The sequence below is a fragment of the Eretmochelys imbricata genome, chromosome 2, assembly GCF_965152235.1.
Source record: "Eretmochelys imbricata isolate rEreImb1 chromosome 2, rEreImb1.hap1, whole genome shotgun sequence".
NCBI classification, from domain to species: domain Eukaryota; kingdom Metazoa; phylum Chordata; order Testudines; family Cheloniidae; genus Eretmochelys; species Eretmochelys imbricata.
The window spans coordinates 221,503,735-221,529,050 of NC_135573.1; the positions used below are offsets into that span (position 1 = coordinate 221,503,735).

Sequence of the window (25,316 nt, forward strand, 5' to 3'; positions counted from 1 at the left end):
ACCAGACACCTGGCAATCCTGGTCCTGAAATACTGGAGTTAAATGTCCTGACATTTTTATGGAAGTAGGCTATTTTAAGTTACTGTTAGAGGTTTTAAGATATAATATATTTTTCCTCTCCTTCCGAAGGCACTCATGGTTTATTGTTATATTATTTTCAGGCCTTGAAACAGACACCAAAATTAAGTCTGCTCAATGACACATAAAGGTCTTAGAGTGTATACATAAATAAAACCCTCAAGCAATGACATCAAACCATCTACCAGGTGTTTTCCAAAACAGAAATAGAGCAAGTACTCTACATTCCTACAATTTAAACAGGGGTTTAAGTGAGTTATCTACTGCCATACACACACTGAGGATATGATAGAAAATAAATATTTAGCAGTGTTAAATGTTTTTTTTTCTTGAAATGATATTGTAAATTTCCAAAATACATGTTCAGTTTTTAGTGACTACAGTTTTCAGAACACAAACAAACTAAATAAGGATATTTTAGACCAGTTGCCTTGTTACATTCCCAGTTTTAAAATATCTGCTTAAATGCAATAAAATAAAGACATTTCTATAACTGGCAAAGCAAACAAGGTCACAAAAAGAGAATAAATAACCACACTCTCTAATATACATGAAATAATGGTTTTGATGTATACAGCTTTAATTATCAATAAATGAGTCTATGGGAGAGAGAGTTTTTAAAACGTTTAATGAGATATTCAAACCTAGTCCAGTTCCAAATATGAAGATAGAAAATTTCATAACCAGAAATGTTTAAATATGAAAAGAGAGGCAGAATGTTGTGAATCACTGCCCAGAAAATTAGTCATTGAAGCATAATGTACATACCTAAATAAAAGTGACTAATTATATTTTTTCCATCACTGGTTCACTAGAATTAGGCACATGTAGCTTAGACCTGGCAAGTCAGTCGTAAGAGTCAAAGATGTTATTAAATAGAAGAGAAATGTAAAATCTATGTGCCACAATATCTTTAAGAAGCTGTTTATACAGTAGCCCTGTTTCTGATAAATCAAATTTAACCTTTTAAACTTCTTTGAGACTTCATGATCTTTACAATTCTCTCAATTATAAAAACAGCAATTATACATTATATTACTATAAAATATATCATAAAACACAGCAGCAACATTACTACAGACCATTGCTATATACTAAACATCTGGGCCATTTTCAAATGTCGGTACTTTTGTTGTTGTAAATTGTTTCTAAATTGTTGTAAATTGCCTCCACACCCAGACACCCAAGAACGCAGTGAGGGGGCCACCGGCCAACCGGCCACTCCACCCCAGAGGATTGCCCAAGGAACAGAAGGCTGGCATTCAATAAGTTTTAAAGTTGTAAACTTTTAAAGTGCTGTGTGGCATTTTCCTTCCCTCCTCCACCACCCCTCCTGGGCTACCTTGGTAGTCGTCCCCTATTTGTGTGATGAATGAATAAAGAATGCATGAATGTGAAGCAACAATGACTTTATTGCCTCTGCAAGCAATGATTAAAGGGAGGAGGGGATGGTGGTTAGCTTGCAGGGAAGTAGAGTGAACCAAGGGGCGGGGGGTTTCATCAAGGAGAAAAACAGAACTTTCACACCGTAGCCTGGCCAGTCATGAAACTGGTTTTCAAAGCTTCTCTGATGCGTACCGCGCCCTCCTGTGCTCTTCTAACCGCCCTGGTGTCCGGCTGCGCGAAACCAGCAGCCAGGCGATTTGTCTCAACCTCCCACCCCGCCATAAACGTCTCCCCCTTACTCTCACAGATATTGTGGAGCACACAGCAAGCAGTAACAACAGTGGGAATACTGGTTTCGCTGAGGGCTAAGCGAGTCAGTAAACTGCGCCAGCGCGACTTTAAACGTCCAAATGCACATTCTACCACCATTCTGCACTTGCTCAGCCTGTAGTTGAACAGCTCCTGACTACTATCCAGGCTGCCTGTGTATGGCTTCATGAGCCATGGCATTAAGGGGTAGGCTGGGTCCCCAAGGATACATATAGGCATTTCAACGTCCCCAAAGGTTATTTTCTGGTCTGGGAATAAAGTCCCTTCCTGCAGCTTTTGAAACAGACCAGAGTTCCTGAAGATGCGAGCGTCATGTACCTTTCCCGGCCATCCCATGCTGATGTTGGTGAAACGTCCCTTGTGATCCACCAGAGCTTGCAGCACTATTGAAAAGTACCCCTTGCGGTTTATGTACTCGCCGGCTTGGTGCTCCGGTGCCAAAATAGGGATATGGGTTCCGTCTATGGCCCCACCACAGTTAGGGAATCCCATTTCAGCAAAGCCATCCACTATGACCTGCACATTTCCCAGGGTCACGTCCCTTGATATCAGCAGATCTTTGATTGCGTGGGCTACTTGCATCACAGCAGCCCCCACAGTAGATTTGCGCACTCCAAATTGATTCCCAACTGACCGGTAGCTGTCTGGCATTGCAAGCTTCCACAGGGCTATCGCCACTCGTTTCTCAACTGTGAGGGCTGCTCTCATCTTGGTATTCATGCGCTTCAGGGCAGGGGAAAGCAAGTCACCAAGTTCCATGAAAGTGCCCTTATGCATGCAAAAGTTTCGCAGCCACTGGGAATTGTCCCAGACCTGCAACACTATGTGGTCCCACCAGTCTGTGCTTGTTTCCCGAGCCCAGAATCGGCGTTCCACAGCATGAACCTGCCCCATTAGCACCATGATGCATGCATTGGCAGGGCCCATGCTTTCAGAGAAATCTGTGTCCATGTCCTGACCACTCACGTGACCGCGCTGATGTCGCCTCCTCGCCCGGTATCGATCTGCCAGGTTCTGGTGCTGCATATACTGCTGGATAATGCGTGTGGTGTTTAATGTGCTCCTAATTGCCAAAGTGAGCTGAGCGGCCTCCATGCTTGCCTTGGTATGGTGGCCAAACAGAAAAAAGGCGCGGAACGATTGTCTGCCATTGCTCTGACGGAGGGAGGGGCGACTGACGACATGGCTTACAGGGTTGGCTTCAGGGAACTAAAATCAACAAAGGGGGTGGCTTTACATCAAGGAGTATTTCAGGCAGTATTTCACGGAGGGTTCCAATAAGAAATGGTGCACCTAAGTTACTGTTCTTATTGGAACAAGGAGGTTAGTCTGGCCTCTGATTGATACATGGCTAGATTTACCTCACTGCACCTTCTCTGTGAGTGACTGCAGTGTGACCTACAGGGATGAGTCCCCTAGACAGGGGAGAGGGGGAAGCAAATGAGTACAAAACAAATCTGGTCTATTTCTTGTTTTGATCCACTCCATCTATCTTTTACATCTTTGGCTGGCAGCAGACGGTGCAGAAGGACTACATGCCATCCACATCTCATGGCTGCTTGGCAGAAGATGGTGCAATACAACTGCTATCCATCCTCATCTCTTGCCTGACCGGCAGAAGATGGTACAGTACGACTGCTAGCAATCCGTATCGTCTGCCTGCTCACCATAAGATGGTTCAATAGGACTGACTGCAGGACTAAAGAGAATGACCTGGTCAAGTCACTCCAAATTTAGTCCCTGTGCCCATGTCTGCCCAGGCACTCCTGGCTGACGTGGCCAGGAGCACCTCGGACATGACGATGACGGCTACCAGTCGTATTGCACCGTCTGCTGCCAGAAGGCAATGGGTTGCTGCTACTGTGTAGCAATGCAGTACCGCGTCTGCCAGCACCCAGGAGACATACGGTGACAGTGAGCTGAGCGGGCTCCATGCTTGCTGTGGTATGGCGTCTGCACATGTAACTCAGGAAAAAAGGCGCGAAACAATTGTCTGCCCTTGCTTTCACGGAGGGAGGGAGGGAAGGGGGGCCTGACGATATGTACCCAGAACCACCCGCGACACTGTTTTAGCCCCATCAGGCATTGGGATCTCAACCCAAAATTCCAATGGGCAGCGGAGCCTGTGGGAACTGTGGGATAGCTACCCACAGTGCAACACTCCAGAAGTCGACGCTTGCCTCGGTACTGTGGAAATACTCCGCCGAGTTAATGCACTTAATGAACTTAGAGCATTTTCTGTGGGGACACACACACTCGAATATATAAAACCAATTTCTAAAAAATCGACTTCTATAAATTCGACCTAATTCCATAGTGTAGACATACCCTAAGGGCGGTAGCCAGCCATGGAAGACATGGCCATATGCGCACCCCCCATATGCATCTGAATGTAAACACCCTATGGAGATGAATACATTGCAAAACTATAGCTGTGAGATAAGGTGAACTGCTCCATTCATGTCTGTGAGTGTTCCCATCCCCCCTCACCAGTGTTGGAGAACCTGTGATATGCATCAAGCATGCCTATTCTCAATGCCCCACCTCAGTCTCAGCAGTGTGTTCTTGTAGCATGCTCCCAGTATACTTACTCTAAGCTCCGCACCCAGAGAGGGATGGGTTTCAAACCCCTGTAGAGGGACAAGACCTGCCCCCATCAGATCACTTGGGGAGGGCAAGAAAAGGGGCAAAGATGCCCCTAGAAGGGGAAGTCCCTCAAATCCCAGCTCACATGAGGGAGTCAAAGGGGTATCAGACCCCCTGTAGATGGGTGGGGGGTCCCCAGATCCTGGCACACACACACAGGAGGCAGGTTGAGGGGTTCAGATGCCCCAGAAGAGCAACTCTCCCATATCCTGGCACACATGAAGGGGACACAGATGGAGGGTGTGATGCTGGCAGACCAGGTGCCAGCTCACGCCAAGGCTCCTAGGCCTCACTGAACACTGACAAATAAGTAGCTGGAAACCAGTTTGGCTCACCTGTGTGTTAGCGTTGTTAAAATGCATGTTAAGTTTATAAGAATGTGTTTAGTGTTTGGACTTTATGAAATAATTGTGAGTTGCTGCATGCATTAATTTCACTTATAATATCTGTATTCCATGTCATAAGGTAATAGTTAAGTAAGTGTTTGCTATGCAACGGGAAACCCCCAGAGTCAGGAGAGAAGCATTACCAAGTGTGAAATACTAGTTTACCACCAGAGGTGTCATCTCTTGTCCACCAAAAGAAGGCCTACAGACACCAGATGAACCATTGTGGAACATCAGTGGACAAAAAGACTTTGTTGATTTCTTCCCCCACACCCATGCAGAGGGGATGTGCACAAACCCTCATCCCACCACAGTTTGAACTTTTTGGGAAAGGAATAAAAATCCCTGACCAGAAAGAACTGTATCACTATGTTGCTTGGAGTTCAGAGAGGGCAATATTTCTAAGCATAAGCATGGGATCCCCAAGATACTTAGCTTGGGTTAGCCCTAAAGGACATATACCCTTTGCATATTACAGAAGCTTATATTACTTTTTGAAACTTGAAACTATAATTCATTTGTGTGTATGTGTTTACCTGCTTTAACCTTATAAATAACTATCATTTCTTTTTCCTAGTTAATACATCTTTAATTAGTTTATTACAGGACTGGCTATAAGCTTTGTCTTTGGTGAGAGACTTAAGGTACAAATGACATAGGGTAAGTGACTGGTTCTTTGGGACTGGGAGTAACCTGAATATTGTTGTGATTTTTGGTGTAAGGGACCATCTGTCAAAAAGGCAGGCTTGTCTGGGTGGCATGATAGACTGGAGTGTCTAAGGGGACTGTCTGTGACTCCATGTTAAGGCTGTTATAGTGCCTGAGGAGTTCACGCTTGATACTAGGTTGATGAAATCTAATTATAGAACACACAGCCAGTTTGGGGTTTATGTGCTGGTTTGTAACAGTCTGCCCTAAGGTTGGTGCCCAACTTCATGAACCACTCCAGACAGTGTGACGGAGGGGTTAGAGGCCCCTGGAGGGGGGTCCCCCAGAAACTGACACAAATAAAGGTAGGGAAAGAGGCTCAGACCCCCTAAGACAGGCAGCCCCCCAATCCAGGCAGACAAAGGGAAGGGATATGTAGGGCTGACAGGTGTCTCTGCCCCTATTTTCTCTCAGTCCCCCTATGATTCACTCCCCAAACCTGCTTCCCAGTTGTCTCTACCCTCCCATTCTTCTAAACCCCCACTGTCTCCTACCTATACTCCCCCATTTCATCTCCTCCCCGTGATCATCCCTCCCCTCACTGCAGCTCCAAACCCCTTTCCCCTATTTCCACCTACTCTTCCACCCCAATCACCCTCCCGTTCCAGCAAGCATTTGCATGTGTAATTTACTGTCATTTCAAACATAGTTCAAGCACCTTCTAAATACAGTATGAGCACCTTCTGAATATTCTGCTGTAGTCAGACTACATCACTTCATAATAAAGAAAATCCTTTGACAGAGGATATCTGCCCAGGGCTAGATGTGAACTCACAGTGCCTGGGTAGTGCTCACGTTTGATGCCTATAACATTCCCCTGAAGCAATTAAGTCCTGTGAGCTACAGCTGGCTTTCAACTCCCTTAGCCTCTCTCTCTGCACATGCGGTGTAATCAGCGTGGTGCATGAGCCTTAGAACTGATAGGCACGTGCCTACCTAGAGAACCAAACTTCTTCAAATAACGCTGTATCGTGATTTCCCTCAAAGGGCTAGTGGGTGGTATGGAGTCTGTCAGGTAACCCTTGAATGTCTGAGATCCTGATGCAAGGATCTCAGCCCCGGTTTGAGTCCTATATGTGCACAAAAAAGAAGTTGGAAATGCATCCACCTTCAGAAAAGCTAGGGTTTTTCCCATGGGGTTTGCACAGTTTGTGGGGTTGTAACTCAGGAAGCCTTCAGTCCAATGGCCCCAAATCTGGATCGTTATCCGAACCCTGTGCCCCCATGAGGCATACCAAATTCCAAATCAAACTGAGTAACTGTGCACATTTTAGAGTACTTAGAAGAGTCAGTCTTTTAAACAGGAAGGACTTCCAAACCTTAACTATAGCAGAAATGGCCCTCCACTACACCGAATGGTACTGGTCTGACAGTGTCCTTTATCCCATCCCCAGAAAGATGACAGAAGGATGACACTCAGTGAAACTAAAAGACCATACGCATTTCAAAAAAGAATCCCTCCAGTGTAAAATCAGACTGTGGAATTCACTAATGCAGGATATTAGTGAGCTAAATAGTTCCACAAGACTAAAGAGGACTTCACATTTACATGAATTGAAATAACATTTGTAGTTAGACTTGTCACATTGAAGCTGAATGAATGAAGGATAGCTAATGTGACGCCAATTTTTAAAAAAGGCTCCAGGGGTGATCCTGGCAATTATAGGCCGGTAAACCTAACTTCAGTACCAGACAAACTGGTTGAAACTATAGTAAAAACAGAATTGTCAGATACACAGATGAACATGATTTGTTGGGGAAGAGTCAACATGGTTTTTGTAAAGGGAAATCATGCCTCACCAATCTACTAGAATTCTTTGAGGGGGTCAACAAGCAGATGGAAAAGGGGGATCCAGCGGACATAGTGTACTTAGATTTTCAGAACGCCTTTGACAAGGTACCTCACCAAAGACTCTTAAGCAAAGTAACCAGTCATGGGATAAGAGGGAAGGTCCTCTCATGGTTAAAACTGGTTAAAAGATAGGACACAAAGAGTAGGAATAAATGGTCAGTTTTCAGAATGGAGAAAGGTAAATAGTGATGTCCCCCAGGGGTCTGTACTGGGACCAGTACTATTCAACATATTCATAAATGATCTGGAAAAAGGCATAAACAATGAGGTGGCAAAATTTGCAGATGATACAAAACTACTCAAGATACTTAAGTCCAAAGCAAACTGCAAAGAGTTACAAAGGGATCTCACAAAACTGGATGACTGGACAACAAAATGGCAAATGAAATTCAACATTGATAAATGCAAAGTAATGCAAATTGGAAAACATAATCCCAACTACACTTATAAAATGATGGAATCTAAATTAGCTGTTACTACTCAAGAAAGAGTTCTTGGAGTCATTGTGGATAGTTCTCTGAAAACATCCACTCAATGTGCAGCAGCAGTCAAAAAAGCTAACACAGAATATTGGGAATCATTAGGAAACGGACAGATAATAAGGCAGAAAATAGCATATTGCCTCTATATAAATCCATGGTATGCCCACATCTTGAATACTGAGTGTAGATATGGTCGCCGCATTTCTAAAAAGATATATTGGAATTGGAAAAGGTTAAGAAAAGGGAAACAAAAATTATTAGGGGTATGGAACAGCTTCCGTATGAGGAGAGTTTAATAAGACTGGGACTTTTTCAGCTTGGAAAAGACGACGACTAAGGGGGATTATGACAGAGGTCTATAAAATCATGACTGATGTGGAGAAAGTAAATAAGGAAGTGCTATTTTCTCCTTCTCATAACACAAGAACTAGGGGTCACCAAATAAAATTAATAGGCAGCAGGTTTAAAACAAACAAAAGGAAGTATTTCTTCACACAATGCACAGTCAACCTGTGGAACTTTTTGCTACAGGATGTTGTGAAGGCCAAGACTATAACAGGGTTCAAAAAAGAACTAGATATGTTCATGGAGGATAGATTCATCAATGCCTATTAGCCAGAATGGGCTGGGATGGTGTCCATAGCCTGTGTACGCCAGAAGCTGGGAATGGGCGACAGGGGATGGATCACTTGATGATTATTGGTTCTATTCATTCCCTCTGAAGCACTTGGCATTGGCAACTGTTGGAAGACAAGACTCTCGGCTAGATGGACCTGTGTTCTGACCCAGTATGGCCATTCTTATGTTTTTACAAGGGCTACCAATTCTCATTCTTTAGGTCAGAAATCATTTACCAGCTGGAATTAGGAAATAATTTCCCCTCATCCCTTTCCCTCAGAGTGTAGGTGCTGGAACTAGGAGTGCTACCACATCTCCTGGCTTGAAGTGGTTTCCAATATATACAGGTGTACAGTTTGGTTCAATGGATCTCAGTACGCCCACTATACAAATTGTCCCAGCGTCCCTGTACAGAGTACAGTTGGTGAATGTCTTCCTGTAAAGCATACAGGCTGCTGCCAGATACAGAATGCCAAACTGGTTGGATTAATGGTCTTCTATTCTGGTATGGCAATTCTTCTGAATAGCATAACATTTCAAATAATAGAAACCCCTCAACTCCTTCAAGTTTTTATGTGATTAATTTGCTAGATGTGGGGGGTTATCTTGAACTGGAACAGTTTAAAAGATAGACATCATGGCTTTGTTCTCACTGTCTCTTTACTATGTCAGTTACAGAAGGTTGGTTACTTTTTTCTGGAAGCAATATTGAAGAATCTATTCTAGGTCACTAACCTCCATTGTCATGACTATTCAAAAATGTTTCTAAAACTCAAAGGGGGGAATCACTAAATATCAGCATTATACTAGCTTTCTGAAGCAGCAGTGACCAAATTATTGGTGAGAATTAAGGAAGTAGTTTCAATATCACTCCTTTCATAAATGTATTTCCGCATGATCGATCAAGTATAAACCCCAATGCAAAGGCTAAAATGTATTTTGCTAGACTACTTGAAAAATGGCAGTGTATAATGCTTTGGGCTGTAAGAGGAAGGAATGCTGGAGACACACAGAACTGTGTGCATGCATCATTCCAGAGAGAACATGTGTATATGCAGTATGTGCTGTATTCATGACGTGAAAAAAAAGCTGTGCTCATTAAAGGTTAGGTTGGTTAGTTCACATGCTGTTGCTTGGACAGCGCAGAGGCCACGAAGTGTTCATTAAAGCAATTATGTAAAATTAATTAAGTCAACACTGTAACATATATAGTAATTAAAGCAGAACTTTAATTCCATTAAACAGTACGTGTGTGATCTCTCCCATCAGAGGTGGATTTGCTACAGAGACATCTTTAATAGATAGCATGGGAGTTCTACCTCCACATTTTCTCACCAGTGTGTCTCCAATTGCAGTTTTGTGTGCCTCCCATCTCATTTCCTCCTGAATAGGAGGGGGTAGTAGATCAGTTGCACTGTGCATGGGGCACTAGTGATCCCTGGCAACATGAGAGGCAGAAGGTAGGAATCAGCAATGGTATCGACTCTCTTTACCTGCATGGGAGTCTCAGCACCCAACTTTTCCCTCTTCCCCCCAAGTGATGTGAATCATTATTGGCCACTGCTAAGGAAGTGATGATGCGCAAATGCCAGCATGAACCTTCCCTATACTTACAGCAGCCAGGCACAAATAGCTGTGGAGAGGAGAGGAATCCTGTCCCAAATGATTCTCGTAAGCTCTCCTAAGGCCAGGGAGGATGTGTGGTCCAGAGTGAAAGTGTGTCCATGAAAGAGAGGGGGGATGAGAGATTGTTCTGTAAACCTACTACTGTGTCACGGCAGCTGAAACAGGAGACAGGTTCTGCCATGAAACAGATTTTTTTCCTTTACAACACAGCCAGCATTCATGGCTTCTGCATGTGTAAGAGGGAATAAAAATGACAGCAAAATACGCAATCCTCTTTTATGAATAATGTTTTTAAGAGACCAATATTTGATCCAATTTACTCTATAAGCAAATGTTTATGTTTACGGTAGAGCCACACTTTCAAGCTGGTAGTAACCTTTGGCACCCTGAGATTCACCTGCAAAAGGCATTAAATTAAGAGAGATGTTAGGGGACGATTTCAGGAATGTGTCTAGCTTTGAGTAATTAAAAGCAAACGCAGTACACTGAAGTAAGCAGAACATAAAACAAGGTAACTTGTCAGGGCCTAACAGTACTTGTGTATGATGTCTATGTCACAGACTTCATGATGGAGCTTGGCAAATCTTCTCACTCTACTGATCCCAAGCAGTCTGGCCAATTACATTTCACACATTTCTGGGCTTCCCTGTGAGATGGACCACGGAACTTTGGGACACAATTAGAATTGAGGAAACTTGAGTGTCTTTATCGTACAGTTTTCTTAAATGAAGCAAAATCAGAAAGGGAGTTGTACCAAATTCTACCCCATCCCTTCTCCTCAGCAGATACCTGCATTAGTAGGAAGGGGTGCTAACAGCATAAGCTTTGTGTAAGTGTGCATGTATATGCTTATAAAATATTTTCATTGAAATATGTATATTATTTATTAAAATCTTCTTTATCCAGTTGTGACACTGATGTGTTCAGTCACAACTTTCTGTGAAAACTCAATATTTTAAGCTTACAAATAGCAACAATGTAAAAACTCAAACCTCTCCCGATAAATGAGACCTGTAAGGAGCCAATGATCATAGGATGATAGAAGATTAGGGTTGGAAGAGACCTCAGGAGGTCATCTAGTCCAACCCCCTGCTCAAAGCAGGACCAACCCCAACTAAATCATCCCAGGCAGGGCTTTGTCAAACCAGGCCTTAAAAACCTCTAAGGATGGAGATTCCACCACCTCCCTAGGTAACCCATTCCAGGGCTTCACCACCCTCCTAGTGAAACAGTATTTCCTAATATCCAACCTAGACCTCCCCCACTGCAATTTGGGACCATTGCTTCTTGTTCTATCATCTGCCACCACTGAGAACAGCTGAGCTTCATCCTCTTTGAAACCCCCCTTAGGTAGTAGAAAGCTCCTATCAAATGCCCCCTCTCTCTTCTCTTCTGCAGACTAAATAAGCCCAGTTCCTTCAGCCTCTCCTCATAAGTCATGTGCCCCAGCCCCCAATCATTTTTGTTGTCCTCTGCTGGACTCTCTCCAATTTGTCCACATCCTTTCTGTAGTGGGGGGCCCAAAACTGAATGCAATACTCCAGATGTGGCCTCACCAGTACCAAATAGAGGGGAATAGTCACGTCCCTCAATCTACTGGCAATGCTCCTACTAATGCAGCCCAATATGCTGGTAGCCTTCTTGGCAACAAGGGCACACCGTTGACTCATATCCAGCTTCTCGTCCTCTGTAATTCCTAGCTCCTTTTCTGCAGAACTGCTGCTTAGCCAGTCAGTCCCCAGCCTGTAGCGGGGCATGGGATTCTTTCGTCCTAAGTGCAAGACTCTGCACCTGTCCTTGTTGAACCGCATCTTTTTTTGCCCAATCCTTCATTTGTCTAGGTCACTCTGGACCCTATCGCTATCCTCCAGCGTATCCCCCCAGCTTAGTGTCATCTGTGAACCTGCTGAGGGTGCAATCCACCCCATCCTCCAGATATTTAATGAAGATGTTGAACAAAACTGGCCCCAGAACTGACCCCTGGGGCACTCTGCTTGATACTGGCTGCCAATTAGACATCGAGTCATTGATGACTACCCATTGAGCCCGACGATCTAGCCAGCTTTCTGTCCATCTAATAGTCCATTCATCCAGCCCATACTTCTTTAACTTGCTGGCAAGAATACTGTGGGAGACAGTGTCAAAAGCTTTGCTAAAGTCAAGGTATATCAAGTCCACCATCTTCCCCATATCCACAGAACCAGTTATCTCATCACAGAAGGCAATCAGGTAGGTCAGGCATGCCTTTCCCTTGGTGAATCCATGTTGACTGTTCCTAATCACCTTCCTCTCCTCCAAGTGCTTCAAAATGGATTCTGAGGACCTGATCCTTGTGTATGGAATGTACACTACACTTCAAAATGTGCGCAGAACAGCAACAAAGAAATATCAGTACAATACGATATTTTATGACAAAAGGGTCTATATGGCAACTAGTCAGATTATAATTTAATCCATGATGAAGGACCTAGGGAAAGCTATGTGAAGATCCCCTTGTGTTTTCTCCTTCCTACCCAAACCTGTTATTTTCCATGGAAGTGGGCAATCTGCCCCACAGTACACTGAATAATAATTAAATACATGGAGGACTTTAACCTTACAAAAACTGCGGTGGATTTCAAAGCATAAGGATGTGTTTTGGCAGCAGTACTCTTTGGCATATTCCTCCCTCTGCTGCTTCGCCATGCTTTCTCATCTAGCACTAAGGATGTGAATCTCCTTACAAAATCAGATGGAAAACTCTTCAACATTACACATCTGTAATGTTTTAGGGTTCAATTCAGGCTACTGAGAGATGATGTCACCACTTGTCCTGTAATCCTGCGTGCCTCAAAATGCTCTGCTGCTGTAGCTCCCTGTCTGGATGCTCCCAGCCGGCATACAAGCATGCACTAAGTGTCTGTGTGTTGAGCAGACCTGCTTCAGCACCTCTGACTCTAGCAGCCTGCTTGTTACATCACAGCTCCACTCTGGTCCCCACCAGCCTTAGTTACTACTTGCATGGTGACCCCGACATACCCCCAGTCCCAAATTTTCCCCAAACCAGAGAGGGTTGAAGCATCCAGTCCCCTCCTGGAACACATAGAGAATTAATAAGGTTGGTTGTTCCTTTAAAAGCACAGCATATCACTTTAAGTGATACCAAGTAGAAGGGATAAAGACAAATGGTTACAAGCAAATAAAAGTAAAATATGCTTGCTAGTGTCTAGGGAAAAGTCTACACTACTGCTTAAGTCGATCTAATTTACATCACTCAGGGGTGTGAAAAAGTCCCCCCAAGTGACAAAAGTTTCATGCTGTCCACATCGGCGCTATGTCATCAGGAGACGTTCTCCCGACAACATAGCTTACGCTTCTCTCTAAGGGCAATGGGAGAGTGCTCTCCCACTGGCATGGTGCATCTTCCCCAGATGCGCTATAGTGATGCAGCTGCACTGATGTAGCACTGTAGTGTAGACTTGCCCTAAGACTTAATTCAAACAAGCTACAGCCACAGTTCAAGGTAGATTTCTTAGCAATCATTTTCTTTCCATCCATAGCTGACTCCCTCTCTTAGTCAGGCCCTTCCAAAACAGTACAAAGGACCATCTTCCCTTGATCTTTGCCTAAGCAGGTTTCTCACCTATATTCAGTTCCCAGAGACTTTAACCTCCTTAGCTGAAGGACCCATCTTTGGCAGATTGCAAGAGTTCAGGTGTCTGTCCAGTGATGGAAACCAAGACGGCTTTTTCTCTCTCCTTTTATCTTTCCAAAGTCACTGTTTTGTCTGCACACTCAGGATGACCTCGTGCTGTTTTCCCTTCCTGTGGGCTTCCCCTCCCCCTGATGATTCAAACATAAATGGGGCTTCCATTGTTTTTGGTCACACCTTGCTTAATTTACTACTGGGGGAATTCTGCGCCACTGCGCAATTCAGAATTTTGCAGAAATTAATGTTGTGCGTGCAGAATTTCCTTTCCACCACAGAAATGGGCTGCAGTGCTGTTAGCCACTACTAGGGGCCACTGAACCCAGCAGAACCCAGCTTGCATATAGAAGACACTGCTGGGTGGGAGGGAGAGGGAGCTACAGGGTTCCTGGCAGCTGCAGTTCCCAGCATGCCCTGAGGGAAGGAGAGGGTGGCGTGCAGGAAACTCTGTGCAAGCCTAGGACTGGCATCAGGTTGTTTCTCCCTCTGGATCCCTGGGCTCTGGGTGGGGAGTGGGTGCAGGTATTTGGGCCGGGAAGGCCCCGCGGCTGTGCTCTGGGGGGTGGGGGGAAGGGGTTCGGGTGTATTGGCTGGGGGGTGCAGGTATCTGGGCTGGGGGGGCGTGGCTGAGCTCTGGTGGGGGAGGAGGTTCAGGTGTTTTTGCTGGGGGGGCCTGCAGTTGGGCTCTGGAGGGGGGGAGGGGTTGTGGGTGTCTGGCCCCTGGCTGAGCTCTGGGGGAGAAAGGGGGCAGAGAAGTCACTTGGTTGTCATAGGGGTTTCTTTAACTCTCTACTCCTGGGGGAATTTTTGTGTGTGTCTGTTTTGTTACAGACATACTTGCTGACTGGTATTTTGAAATAAATTACCAAAATAATGGAAACTGACATGATTATGTAGTGTTATTTTAACAAATACAATTTTTAGAATTTTAAATTTTTTGGTACAGAATGCACCCAGGAGCATGAATTTCACTGAAACAGGTAGATAGCTGCAGTCCCTCCCATCTGGGAGAAAACTAGTTTCTCCCTTTGTTTGGTCCCAGACTTTAAATTATAATATCAGTGAGCATTCATAATTCCTCATATAGTGTTACTACACACATTCCCCAATGATATTAATCACCAGTGTGTCATTAGCTTTCATAAAAGATCTCACTTGGTACTCTTTTATAGTACAGTAATATTGTATGAGGCTCAGACCCCTTGTCTTTATATTCTAGTAAACCACTGGAATATAAAGTTATATTCTCAGATAAACAGATAATAGATATTCTCTCTTTATCTATTCTCAAATAAAGTTCTTTTTGTCCATCTGAAGAGATGCCATGTGGTCTGGAGAAGATTTCATGCTGGCTCTTCTCCAGCTGGTGACAGTTGAGTAGTTATCTCTTCCCCTTGCTAGTTCAACGGCTTTGTTTACCTTTTGTATAAATGCACCTTTATTGTCTCTGCCTGATGACCAGACTGGTCAGCCAAGCAAATACACATTCCATTGTCTATAGCAGACTGGGATTATGCATTGCTTGCCAAACACATTTTAATAACATGATTCTAACACATATCCATAACTTTTTGTACATACCTTATAGATACACATGCAAGAACATTAAAGATCAGTGATTTACTAGTTTTCCTATGATATATTACATGCCACATTTTGGGTATATATCATGACAACAGTGTATTAGGAGTAGTGAGTATGTCAGGCCTGACACAAGTTGCTGAGACAGAGTAGTAAACCACCAGTGGGCCTCTGTGTCACAACATCTAAGAGCAAAAAGCAAACTCAAACACACGCTGATAAGAGAACTTCTATTCACCAATAATTCAATCTCGTCGCACATAGTGAATAAGAGCTTCAGCAATTTTTCAATAGCTTTGTGCTAGCTTGTGTTGAATGTGGATTATCAGTCTAAAGAAAACAATAATAGCACAAAGTGTGTTGATTACACCAGGGTTTCAATCACTAACACCATGATAGAAGTTGTGCAGAAATTCTGCTATCTAGGATCAATTGTATCAGATAAACTCGTCATCTGGAGATAAGTTAATTCCCATATCAGAAAGGCAGCTACTACATTAGGCCACCCGACCAAGCATGTGTGGGATAATAGGAAACTAACATTGAACACCAAGATTTGGGTCTACTAGATGTGCATTTTGAGCATAGTGCTTTATTGTGGTGAGACCTGAAACACCTACAGCCGGCATGAAAGAACGCTAAACACCTTTCACACCTGCTGTCCTCACCATATTCTAACTATCAAATAGGAAACCAAAGTTCCTGACACCAAAGTACTAGAGAAAGCAAAATTACCAAGTCTAATCACTATTCTCAAACACAAACATTTCCGTTGGCTTGGTCATCTGCACAGGGTGGATGCATTCTAAGGATTCCCTGTATAGAGAAAATGAGGATGCTCTAGGGCCACTGGGTCAATGTAAGCTCAAGCACTTTTGCAAGAGGGACTTGAAATCTTTCAACATCAACACTGCAAGCTGGGAAGATAGCTAGTGATAGACTACGCTAGAGGGCTGCGCTTTGCCGGAGTCAAAGAGGCTGAAGAGAGGTGGTTGAGAACAAGGAAAGCCAAGAGAGTGAAGAAGAAACTGCATTAGGCCTCAAGCATTAGTAGTGCACCGGATTCATTCTCTAGCCCCCAGCCTTACACCTGAACGATTTGTGGCAAGGACTGTTGCTAGAGAATTGAACGCTTGAGCCACTCGTGATGTTGCAGCATGACACATAATTTCAGAACTGCTTTGGCTCTTCACTTTTCAAGACGGATGATTGCCACCAATTCCCAGTTCCTAAAGTTAAATCTCTGTGGAAGTCTTTGCAGGATTGGGACCCAATTAACATAGCTACAATTGCATATGTTACACAGAAGACTAATACTCTCTTGTAATTAAACTATAATTTTTACAAAATTTATTTTCCTAAATATAAACCATAACAAAAACCCAGCACTCTGCCCATCTGCACAGTCTACTACATTCCCAATGCCAAAGCTAACGTCTTCCTCAAATGTTACTTAAGGATCAGCTGGAAAAGTCTTACTGTCACATGACTACAGCATGTACCCAACACTGCAACTGGAGCGGGCTGACCTTTTTTCCACTGAAACCAATAGTTTTGTCATTGAGTTCAACAAGAATAGGAACCGGCTCCAAATCATATGAATCAGAGGTCAGGTCTATCCTCTGTGCAGCAAATTTTGGGAACTGCAATTAACTGAAGGCAGTTACAGCTTGGATATTAGTTTACAATATGCTACACATTTTCTTTGTTTATTAATTTGTCAAAGTTAAATATTTGTTTTTAAATATTTATTAATTCGTCAAAGTTAAATATTTGCAATTAGCAGGTAGTTTAACAGCATACATGAGCGTATATATTCTATTTATAAAACTGGTAGAACAGTTTAATGGTTAGAAAATGTACATTATTGTATTATGGTTCTTACAAGTATTTTACATTTTTGCATTATGAATTTATATCTTGTATTAAGAAGTTTACTCAGTGAATTTTACAATATTTTCTAACCTGTTCACTATTTTACTGACACTTGCAACAATCCCTTTTTTTACCTTTTACCTAACAGGTACTAATCAAATTAATAACACATTTTATAGCAAGGAAGTAGACAAACTACCTGATATGGGAATAAACCCAGAGCAAGTACTGGGGAGATGGTGGCTCAGTGAATTAATATTAGGATAGTATTGGTAATGATTCTCCTTGAGGTTTCCATTTGACTGACACCTATTTGGTGGCCTATGTGAACAATGGGTCAGAGCCTGGTTTAAATCCTTTGAAAGAAATCAACTTTGACCAAATTACAGCAACTGAGGATCTGACCCTATCTGTGGTTTCAGTCCAACTCTTAATTATCACGTAGTCCCATCACAAAAAATTAATATCATTTATATCATTGCTGGGAGTCCCAGCAGAGATGTTACAGGTTAAAAGGACAGAGAGGTCTCTCCCTTTCCACTTTCTTGTATTGCCCCTACCCCAAGAAATTGATACTCCTAATGGAAGCAACTAGATAATTTGAAATGTTTAGTACCATCAGTATGTTCTTCTTCAAACATAGTTACTCACCTGACATTTCCTTTGGTGTTTCTGAGAACTGTTGCAGCAAAATTCTGTGTAACGCCAACCAGACTGATTCCATCCACTTCTACAATTTGGTCATTTACTTGGATCCTTTCAGAAAAACAAATAAAATCCCTAAATTACTCATCAAAACATAGAAGGAAGCAATAATTGTAGCTTTTAAAAAAGCGTTTGGAGTTACACCAAAATAAAAAGAAACTGAAGTAAATACCATCCATACAACATTATGCAGTCTGTTTGTTATGTGATACAGACCCCAATTTAGGAAAGGGCTGACTTCATTGGCATATGAGCACATGCCTAAACGCATTCCTGAAGTGGGGCAAAGCATGCTTTGCTATTTGGTATTGCTAAATACAGAAGCAACAGCAAAGAAAAAAATACAAAATTATGTCACTGCCTGTGTACAGATACCTCATAATTACAGCTTTAGACAATCTTAGTATTATGAGTAATTACATTCTTCCATATCAGTGGTATTGTAGGTAATCACAGGTAAAACAAATTGCTGAGTCTGGAACATTACAAAATTAAACTCAGACCTGAGCTACACTTAAAAGTTAAAGTGATCTAGCCACATCACTCAGGACTGTGCGCTGTAGTTAGGCCAACCTATTCCATAGTTTAGACCCAGCTAAGTTGACGGAAGAATTTGTCTGTAGACCTGGTTACCAACTCTAGGAGAGGTGGATTAACTACACTGATGGAAAAGCCCCTTCCATTGACGTAGGAAGTGTCAGCTGCAGTACTACAGTGACCCAGCTGAAGCATCAGAGCTACGTTGCTACAGTGGCTGTAGTGTAGACATACCTTGAGATACCTGAATAACTTAAAAAGAACAGGAGGACTTGTGGCACCTTAGAGACTAACAAATTTAATTGAGCACAAGCTTTCGTGAGCTACAGCTCACTTCATCCGAAAGCTTATGCTCACGAAAGCTTATGCTCAAATAAATTTCTTAGTCTCTAAGGTGCCACAAGTCCTCCTTTTCTTTTTGCGGATACAGACTAACATGGCTGGTACTCTGAAACTTGAATAACTTACACATTGTCCTTTTCTAAACAATCCTGAAGAACAATGTAAACTGCAGTTCTAGTATTTCATGCTACTTGAAAACGGAGTATTCTTTAGAGCAAAAGCATATTTTAATAATCTATCATGTACCTAAAGGGCCACTACTCAGTAGATTATGCCTAAACTTCAAATAAATTAGGGTAAATTAGTCTTTAAAATTATCTTTAAGAGGTCTGATCTTGCATCCCCTGCACACCAGGAATTCTCAGTGACTTGAAAGGGAGTCTTGGATGTACAAGGAATGAAGGATAAAGCCTTAAATTGTTTTACCAGGGGAAGAATCTCCTAGATTTTAAACATCTATTTATAATACAACCTACTGCTCCATGTGGCAAAGTTAAAAACAATGAATTGCTACTCTTTTCATTCCGCAATACACACAACTGTAAACCTGTGAATGCATCCCTAGAGCAGAGATAGCATCATCATTTATTAAAGGTACATGGAGGGAAGAGAGACATATCAAATTCAGCTCTGCTAGAAACACACAAATTCCAACAGTTTTCCAAATGAAAAAGCATATAAAAATCGTAAAAGAAACACATTTTCAAACATCTGTATGTGAGCTACTATATCAGATAACACAGACTTAAAAGGAACCAACAGAAATAGAGCAGATGAAAGTTCCTTGTTTTAAGTCAAGATATTTAAAAACGGCACTTTTTCCTGAGCATAAATATCTACTAATGGAAGTTTTCCTCAGGATCTCAGAACCACATGCTCCGGGAATGCAAATTAGAAACTACATTTTGCGAAGGAGTACTAAAAATAATTTCACTCTCAGCTTTGGCATAACACCTCACATTTCTACATGCATTTTGAATAACATCTCTCAACATTCTGAACTATACTGCTGAGCACAAATGGCTCCTTAGAGCTACTTTGGCAGCTTCAAAGTTCATGCTGTCACTGTGGACCAACTGTGGATCAATGGATTATTTCCCATCCAGACACAGCGAATTTTGAAAATATTGCTTTTGTGGAAGCCTACAAACTGCATCTCTGCAACCCCACCTACTCCCTTTTTAGAACTGTATATCATTTTTATACATGTAACTGTTGCCATTACATTGAACATACCTCAATAATATAAAAAGATTGACAGATTATGAGAGTCTTTTTGTCCATTAGCCCACTTTGGTTATTACTTCTCTCTATTTCTTTTCTTTGCGGCTTACTAATTTATTTCCATTTCTTATTTCAGTCTTCTTAGTTCTCCAAATACGTAATATTGCCATCGAAAAGGATATTTTCTATATGATGCCAAGTAAGTATTCCTATATATTCATACATGTAAGAGTAATCACATTTATTTTCCAATCATGTCTTATTCTATGTTTGGAAAGAATCCTTGACCCGGGAGACACTACCAAAATAAGCAATACTAATAAGATTTTCTATGTAATTGAGAACTGATTTGTCAGAAGGCCAATGCATAAAGAAATTAATGTGCATTTTTGCTTGCTAAAACTGCTTTTGCAATTAACATAATTCCAAATGCAAATCTGTTATTTGTGCACAAATGGCCAGTTTGTCAAATAGCTCGTCCTTTGCAAGTCAAAATTCACAATTTGCACATGGAATTGTAGTAACTATGCAGAAATTAGGCAAACGTGTTTACGTATATTAGCATCCATTTTGTATCTGACCTTCTGAAACTCAGGCCTTAATATGTAAAAGTGGAATAAAAGTGCTAATAAAAATGTAGAGGTAACATACAATGTATGTTAAAATTATAGAATAAAATAAAATAATCAGAGTTCCTTTTCAGTAAATTGAATTCTTTCCTCTCTCTTTATCCATCTGGGATTTTGAAGATATAACTGTCAAGATGACTTTTTCGGGTTTGTATTGGATGGTGCACGTAGGCCATTATCTTTACGAAATCAGCATTACATGACAAAGGAGCAGGAGGAAAAATTCCGTCCTAAAACCTTTTTTTAAACAGCGGAATCAACAGCATCCTTTTTTCTAAATATTAAAGGCAATTTGTACAACATATATGAAGATGAAGGATGGTTATTCATTTAAAATATATAATTACACCAGATTATATAATATGTATTATTACACCAGTTACAATTAATTTCCAGACAGTTATTTTCAACCTTTACCCCCCCATTTGATTCTTCCTCCATCCTGTTCCTGACAGTTTTACAGATGTGTTGAATGGCTTGACACCAATCTGAACAACAACATGCTATTTCTCACCAGCTCGTGTGTGTGTGTGTGTGTGTGTGTGTGTGTTTGTTTGTGTGTGTGTGAACAAATTAAGTACCAAATGGGAGAAGGGTTTTCGGGTGACAAAGACTTAAAAAGAAAAAGTTTAACAGTATTTTATTATTAATGAAATTGGTGGTTTCTCTGACTATTATTTTCTAAGGGCCAGTTCTTCAAGCCTCACTTACAGGGAACAGCATATGAACTAATTTAAGTTGCTGGAACAACTTGCCTAATTGCTTCTCAATATCAGAAAGATTGCAGAATTAGGTCCTAAAAATGTGACTTCAAATTTTGAAGAGATATAATTTAGTATACGTTTCAAGTTGTGAATTGTTACACATTCCTCAGCAGCTGTTCTCAGGTAAATTTATTATCAGAAAAATTTTTTCAAATGATGCATCATCCACTACACCTGTGCTGTACTTGAACTGGGAGATTATTTATACAAAGTAGCCATTTACCCTATCACATGTAATGAGAGTATTGGTATTTCATTTTCAGTTTGCCCACTGATTCCTTCGCTTTAAATTACCTCTATCTATCTATCATCCTATGCTTAATTTGGACTGGAGCTTACAGCAACCTCTCTGGTTCAATTGGCCAATGACATTTACCACAGAATGCCCTTTACATGGCAACTACCCAACATCTGCTATGTCTGGAGCAGCATGAATAAGACAGTGGTGCTCAGTCACTCGGAATTCCCTCACTAGTTTCTCATCTTCCCCGAGGGCAAGTAATACCCGGAGTAATCTCCTGACTTTTGCAGAAAGACATGGAAAATTTACTGCAGCTACTGAAGTACAATTCTTATCTGAAAATTACAATATTAGGAATCCCACCCCAATCTTTATTCAATTATTCTAGGATATTTGAGACATCCTCAAATATATTCATATTTATTGCTAAAAGATGGTGTTTTGATTATTATGCTTACTGATTACCATATAAGGATGAGGTGGAAAGAACCTCCAGAGCTGATGCACAATAGATGTTCCATATTCAGGAATAGGGTGCTCCATATTCAGAGAGTTGTGTACACCTGTCTCGAATGAATGAAGTATTTTGGAAAGAACATGAGAGTTCTTTCTCAGCTGCCTGATCATTGGTCAACTGGAGACAAATGTTAAAGGGGCCAAAGCAAAAATGTAGTATGATCTCCCTGATGAGGGACCAACAATAACTTGTGCAGGCTGTGTTTGTTTGGAGTATAAACAGTCCTGAACCAGCCCTCAAAACACCAAAGGAGAAGCCTCATATGTGGTGTCTCAAAGGTGCAGGCTGCCAGATATCCAAGCAATTGAAGACAACTTCTTATCTATGTCTTTGGGCTGATTTGAATCTTTGAGATGAGATCTGCTAACATTGAGAATCTGTTGGAGGGAAGATAAGCCCTGGCTGATATAGTGTCTAAGTAGGCTCCTATGAACTCCACTCTTTGTACCAGGCTCAAAGTGAATTTCTCAATGTTGAGTGTCAATTCTAGCTTGCAGAACTGAGATCTTATCATCTTTATGGTGGCAAAAACCTCATTATACGATTGTCCCTTGAGTAGCCATTCATTGAGGTATAGAAAATTATTATGCCCAGATATCGAAGGTAAGCTGCGACCACTGCCAGCACCTCAAGGAACACTCTTGGCGCAGGCAAGAAGGCCAAACGGGAACACTTGATACTGAAAGTGATCCTGATCTACTGAAAAACACAGGAACTGTTCATGAGCTAGGTGAATTTGTAGAGGGGAGATTTTTGATAGCCCAGAGCCTAGTAACATGCCTAGACCACTGCCAGCAGCTGGAATACCAATTATTATGCTTATTGCTGAAAGCAGGTAAAAAACCAGCTACTGAAACCTTAGCACAACTTACAGGCCAGGAGGGGAGGAGGAAGTGAATGCCCACAAGGAGTAAGCATGGCCATGTGCCCTCCACACTTGAGCTTCTCAAAATTGCTGAAGCATGAGGTTTTACATGATAGGAAGTCTGGCAATATTTTAACTGTTGCTATGTGAAATACATCTGGTTAACTGATGGAAAATTCGCTGGCTGGAAAACTCCACATAACTTCTGCTCATCAGGTTTTTTTGTTTTTATGAACAAGCTATGTAACTGAGTATAAACGGGGGAAGAGGTCTGAGCTCGGTGGACATTTGAATACTTGGGACGCTTCGGACATTTCTGGGATTCCTCTCAAGTTCCCCTGCAGATGGAAGGGTGGCCACCAGAAGTCTACAGAGATACACTCGAGACCTCCTGAAGACCTGGCATAAATATTAATCAGGGGTATATTTGAGGTGCTCTCCTAACCTGTTGCGGACGTGTGTAAGTGCTGGAGACTAAATAAAGTAAAAGCTTTCTGTAAAAGCACTTTTGTTTGTATCAACCATTTATCGGCCGGACGTACCACGTCCCCATTGATTTATTTCCTGACACCACCTTACAAAGAGTAAAGTTACCAAGAGCTGGAATGCCTGTGTGCAATCACTCAAAGAAGAATTTATAATACTGAAGACCATTCTGCATTCGTGATTTTCACAAAGTGCATGTTAAGTGAGAAATGAGGAACTCAAGGGCACACAACTACACAGGGAAAACTAGAAAAATGTTGCTGAGGAACCATTTTTCATAGACACTGACCACCCAAAATTCTCTTTGAAACCAATGGGAGCTGCAGGCACTCACCACCATTCAAAGACTTTATAAATGCTTCAGCACTTCTGATTTTGGACAACCAACCAAATGCAACAGGGGCTTGGTTTTCAGGAAGTTGTGAGCAACCACCATCTGCAAATCTGGCCTTTTTAAAGCATCACAAGTGAGATAATCAACACAACTATCTTCTGAAATTTCAGGTTGCTACTTTTATTTAGAAGCCTACCTTTAGGTATCCAGATTAGAACATTTGGGCCTTAACACTAACTCAAATTTCTAGCTATAAAATTACACACAATTTTTTGCCATATGCAAACAATCAGAAATTATTTTCTACAAAAATCAATATCCATAACAACTACTGTTGAGGAAGATACCAAACACTGAATCTAGTTTACCTGCCATCTCTTTCAGCTGCCCCACCTTCTGTTACTGTTTTGACAAATATTCCCAGTTTTTCAAGGCCTGCATCTGCTCCAACGCCCATTCCAATAATACTGATGCCAAGTCCATCTTCATCTGTGGAGAAGACAAATAAAAGCAGCAATATATGTTTGATTTTAAAGTAATTTGGCATTTAAAATAGTACATTTGCATCTGGCTTTTGTTTTCCTTTGATTTTTTTCATGTGATTAAACCCACTTTTAATTATTTCCTTGGTGAGACTCTTAATTTTCTGCAGTTTTAATAACACACCAAAGATAGATAATACTGCATTTGCCATTTGGAAAAGGTTACTAGATTTAGGCAAGATGGCTAATGTTCCAGAGGAGAATGAAAAGTTAATATGAAAAATCATGTCAATTAATGTGTAAGGTGAACTACAGGAAACAACATTCTTACAGAAATACAGAACTATTGTCCTTGAACTGGTTCCTTAAATAATATTATTTAATATTTTTCAGTCTGAAGGGCCAAGAGATTTGCAACGGTTCCTTGAGAATTAAAGTTATTCCCTCTAAGCAAGTGCAGTAATCCCTTTAAAGATTTGCACATCAGTTTAGAGAAATTGTAAATAGTTCACCGAATGCATACCTTTTTCTAGTTCCACTGGAAAAAGCTCCAGTTTTTCCACACGCTTTTCAAGTTCATATTCAGCTGATGCAGCCACTGGGTCAACTTCATCATTTCTCCGGTCATAGTCTTCATTGGAGTATGTGTTGAAAACCTTTGAAAATATGCCCATATTGATCAACTATCCATTCCAGAAAAGATCGTTAACTTAAGAAAATAACTGCTATATGTATCCATTTTTATGGCTTTTTCTAATACATTGGTTGAAATGGGTTTTTAAGGCAATGTTCCCCTCCTCCCCTCAAAGTTCAGGTTTTTAAATTAGTGCTTTTTTATTCATCAAACAGTCTGCTAAGGACTGAAAACCAATTCTGAATATAACTAATTCATTTTTACCATATGTGGTTATAAATGCAGTACATGTTTTAGAAG

The 25,316-nt window shown here is 41.5% G+C and overlaps 1 protein-coding gene across 6 annotated transcripts in view; it reads right to left on the reverse strand.

Moving 5' to 3' along the window:
* The window catches only part of PPP1R9A (protein phosphatase 1 regulatory subunit 9A), a 250,421-nt gene that overhangs the window by 71,252 nt on the left and 153,853 nt on the right, over nucleotides 1-25,316 (reverse strand). For all 6 annotated transcript variants that reach the window (XM_077808077.1, XM_077808081.1, XM_077808079.1 and 3 more), the window contains exons 3-5: nucleotides 24,906-25,038; nucleotides 24,269-24,389; nucleotides 17,908-18,012 (exon numbers count right to left, since the gene is read on the reverse strand). In XM_077808077.1, the coding sequence (XP_077664203.1) occupies nucleotides 17,908-18,012; nucleotides 24,269-24,389; nucleotides 24,906-25,038 (359 nt within the window). The remainder of the gene's footprint in view (nucleotides 1-17,907; nucleotides 18,013-24,268; nucleotides 24,390-24,905; nucleotides 25,039-25,316) is intronic.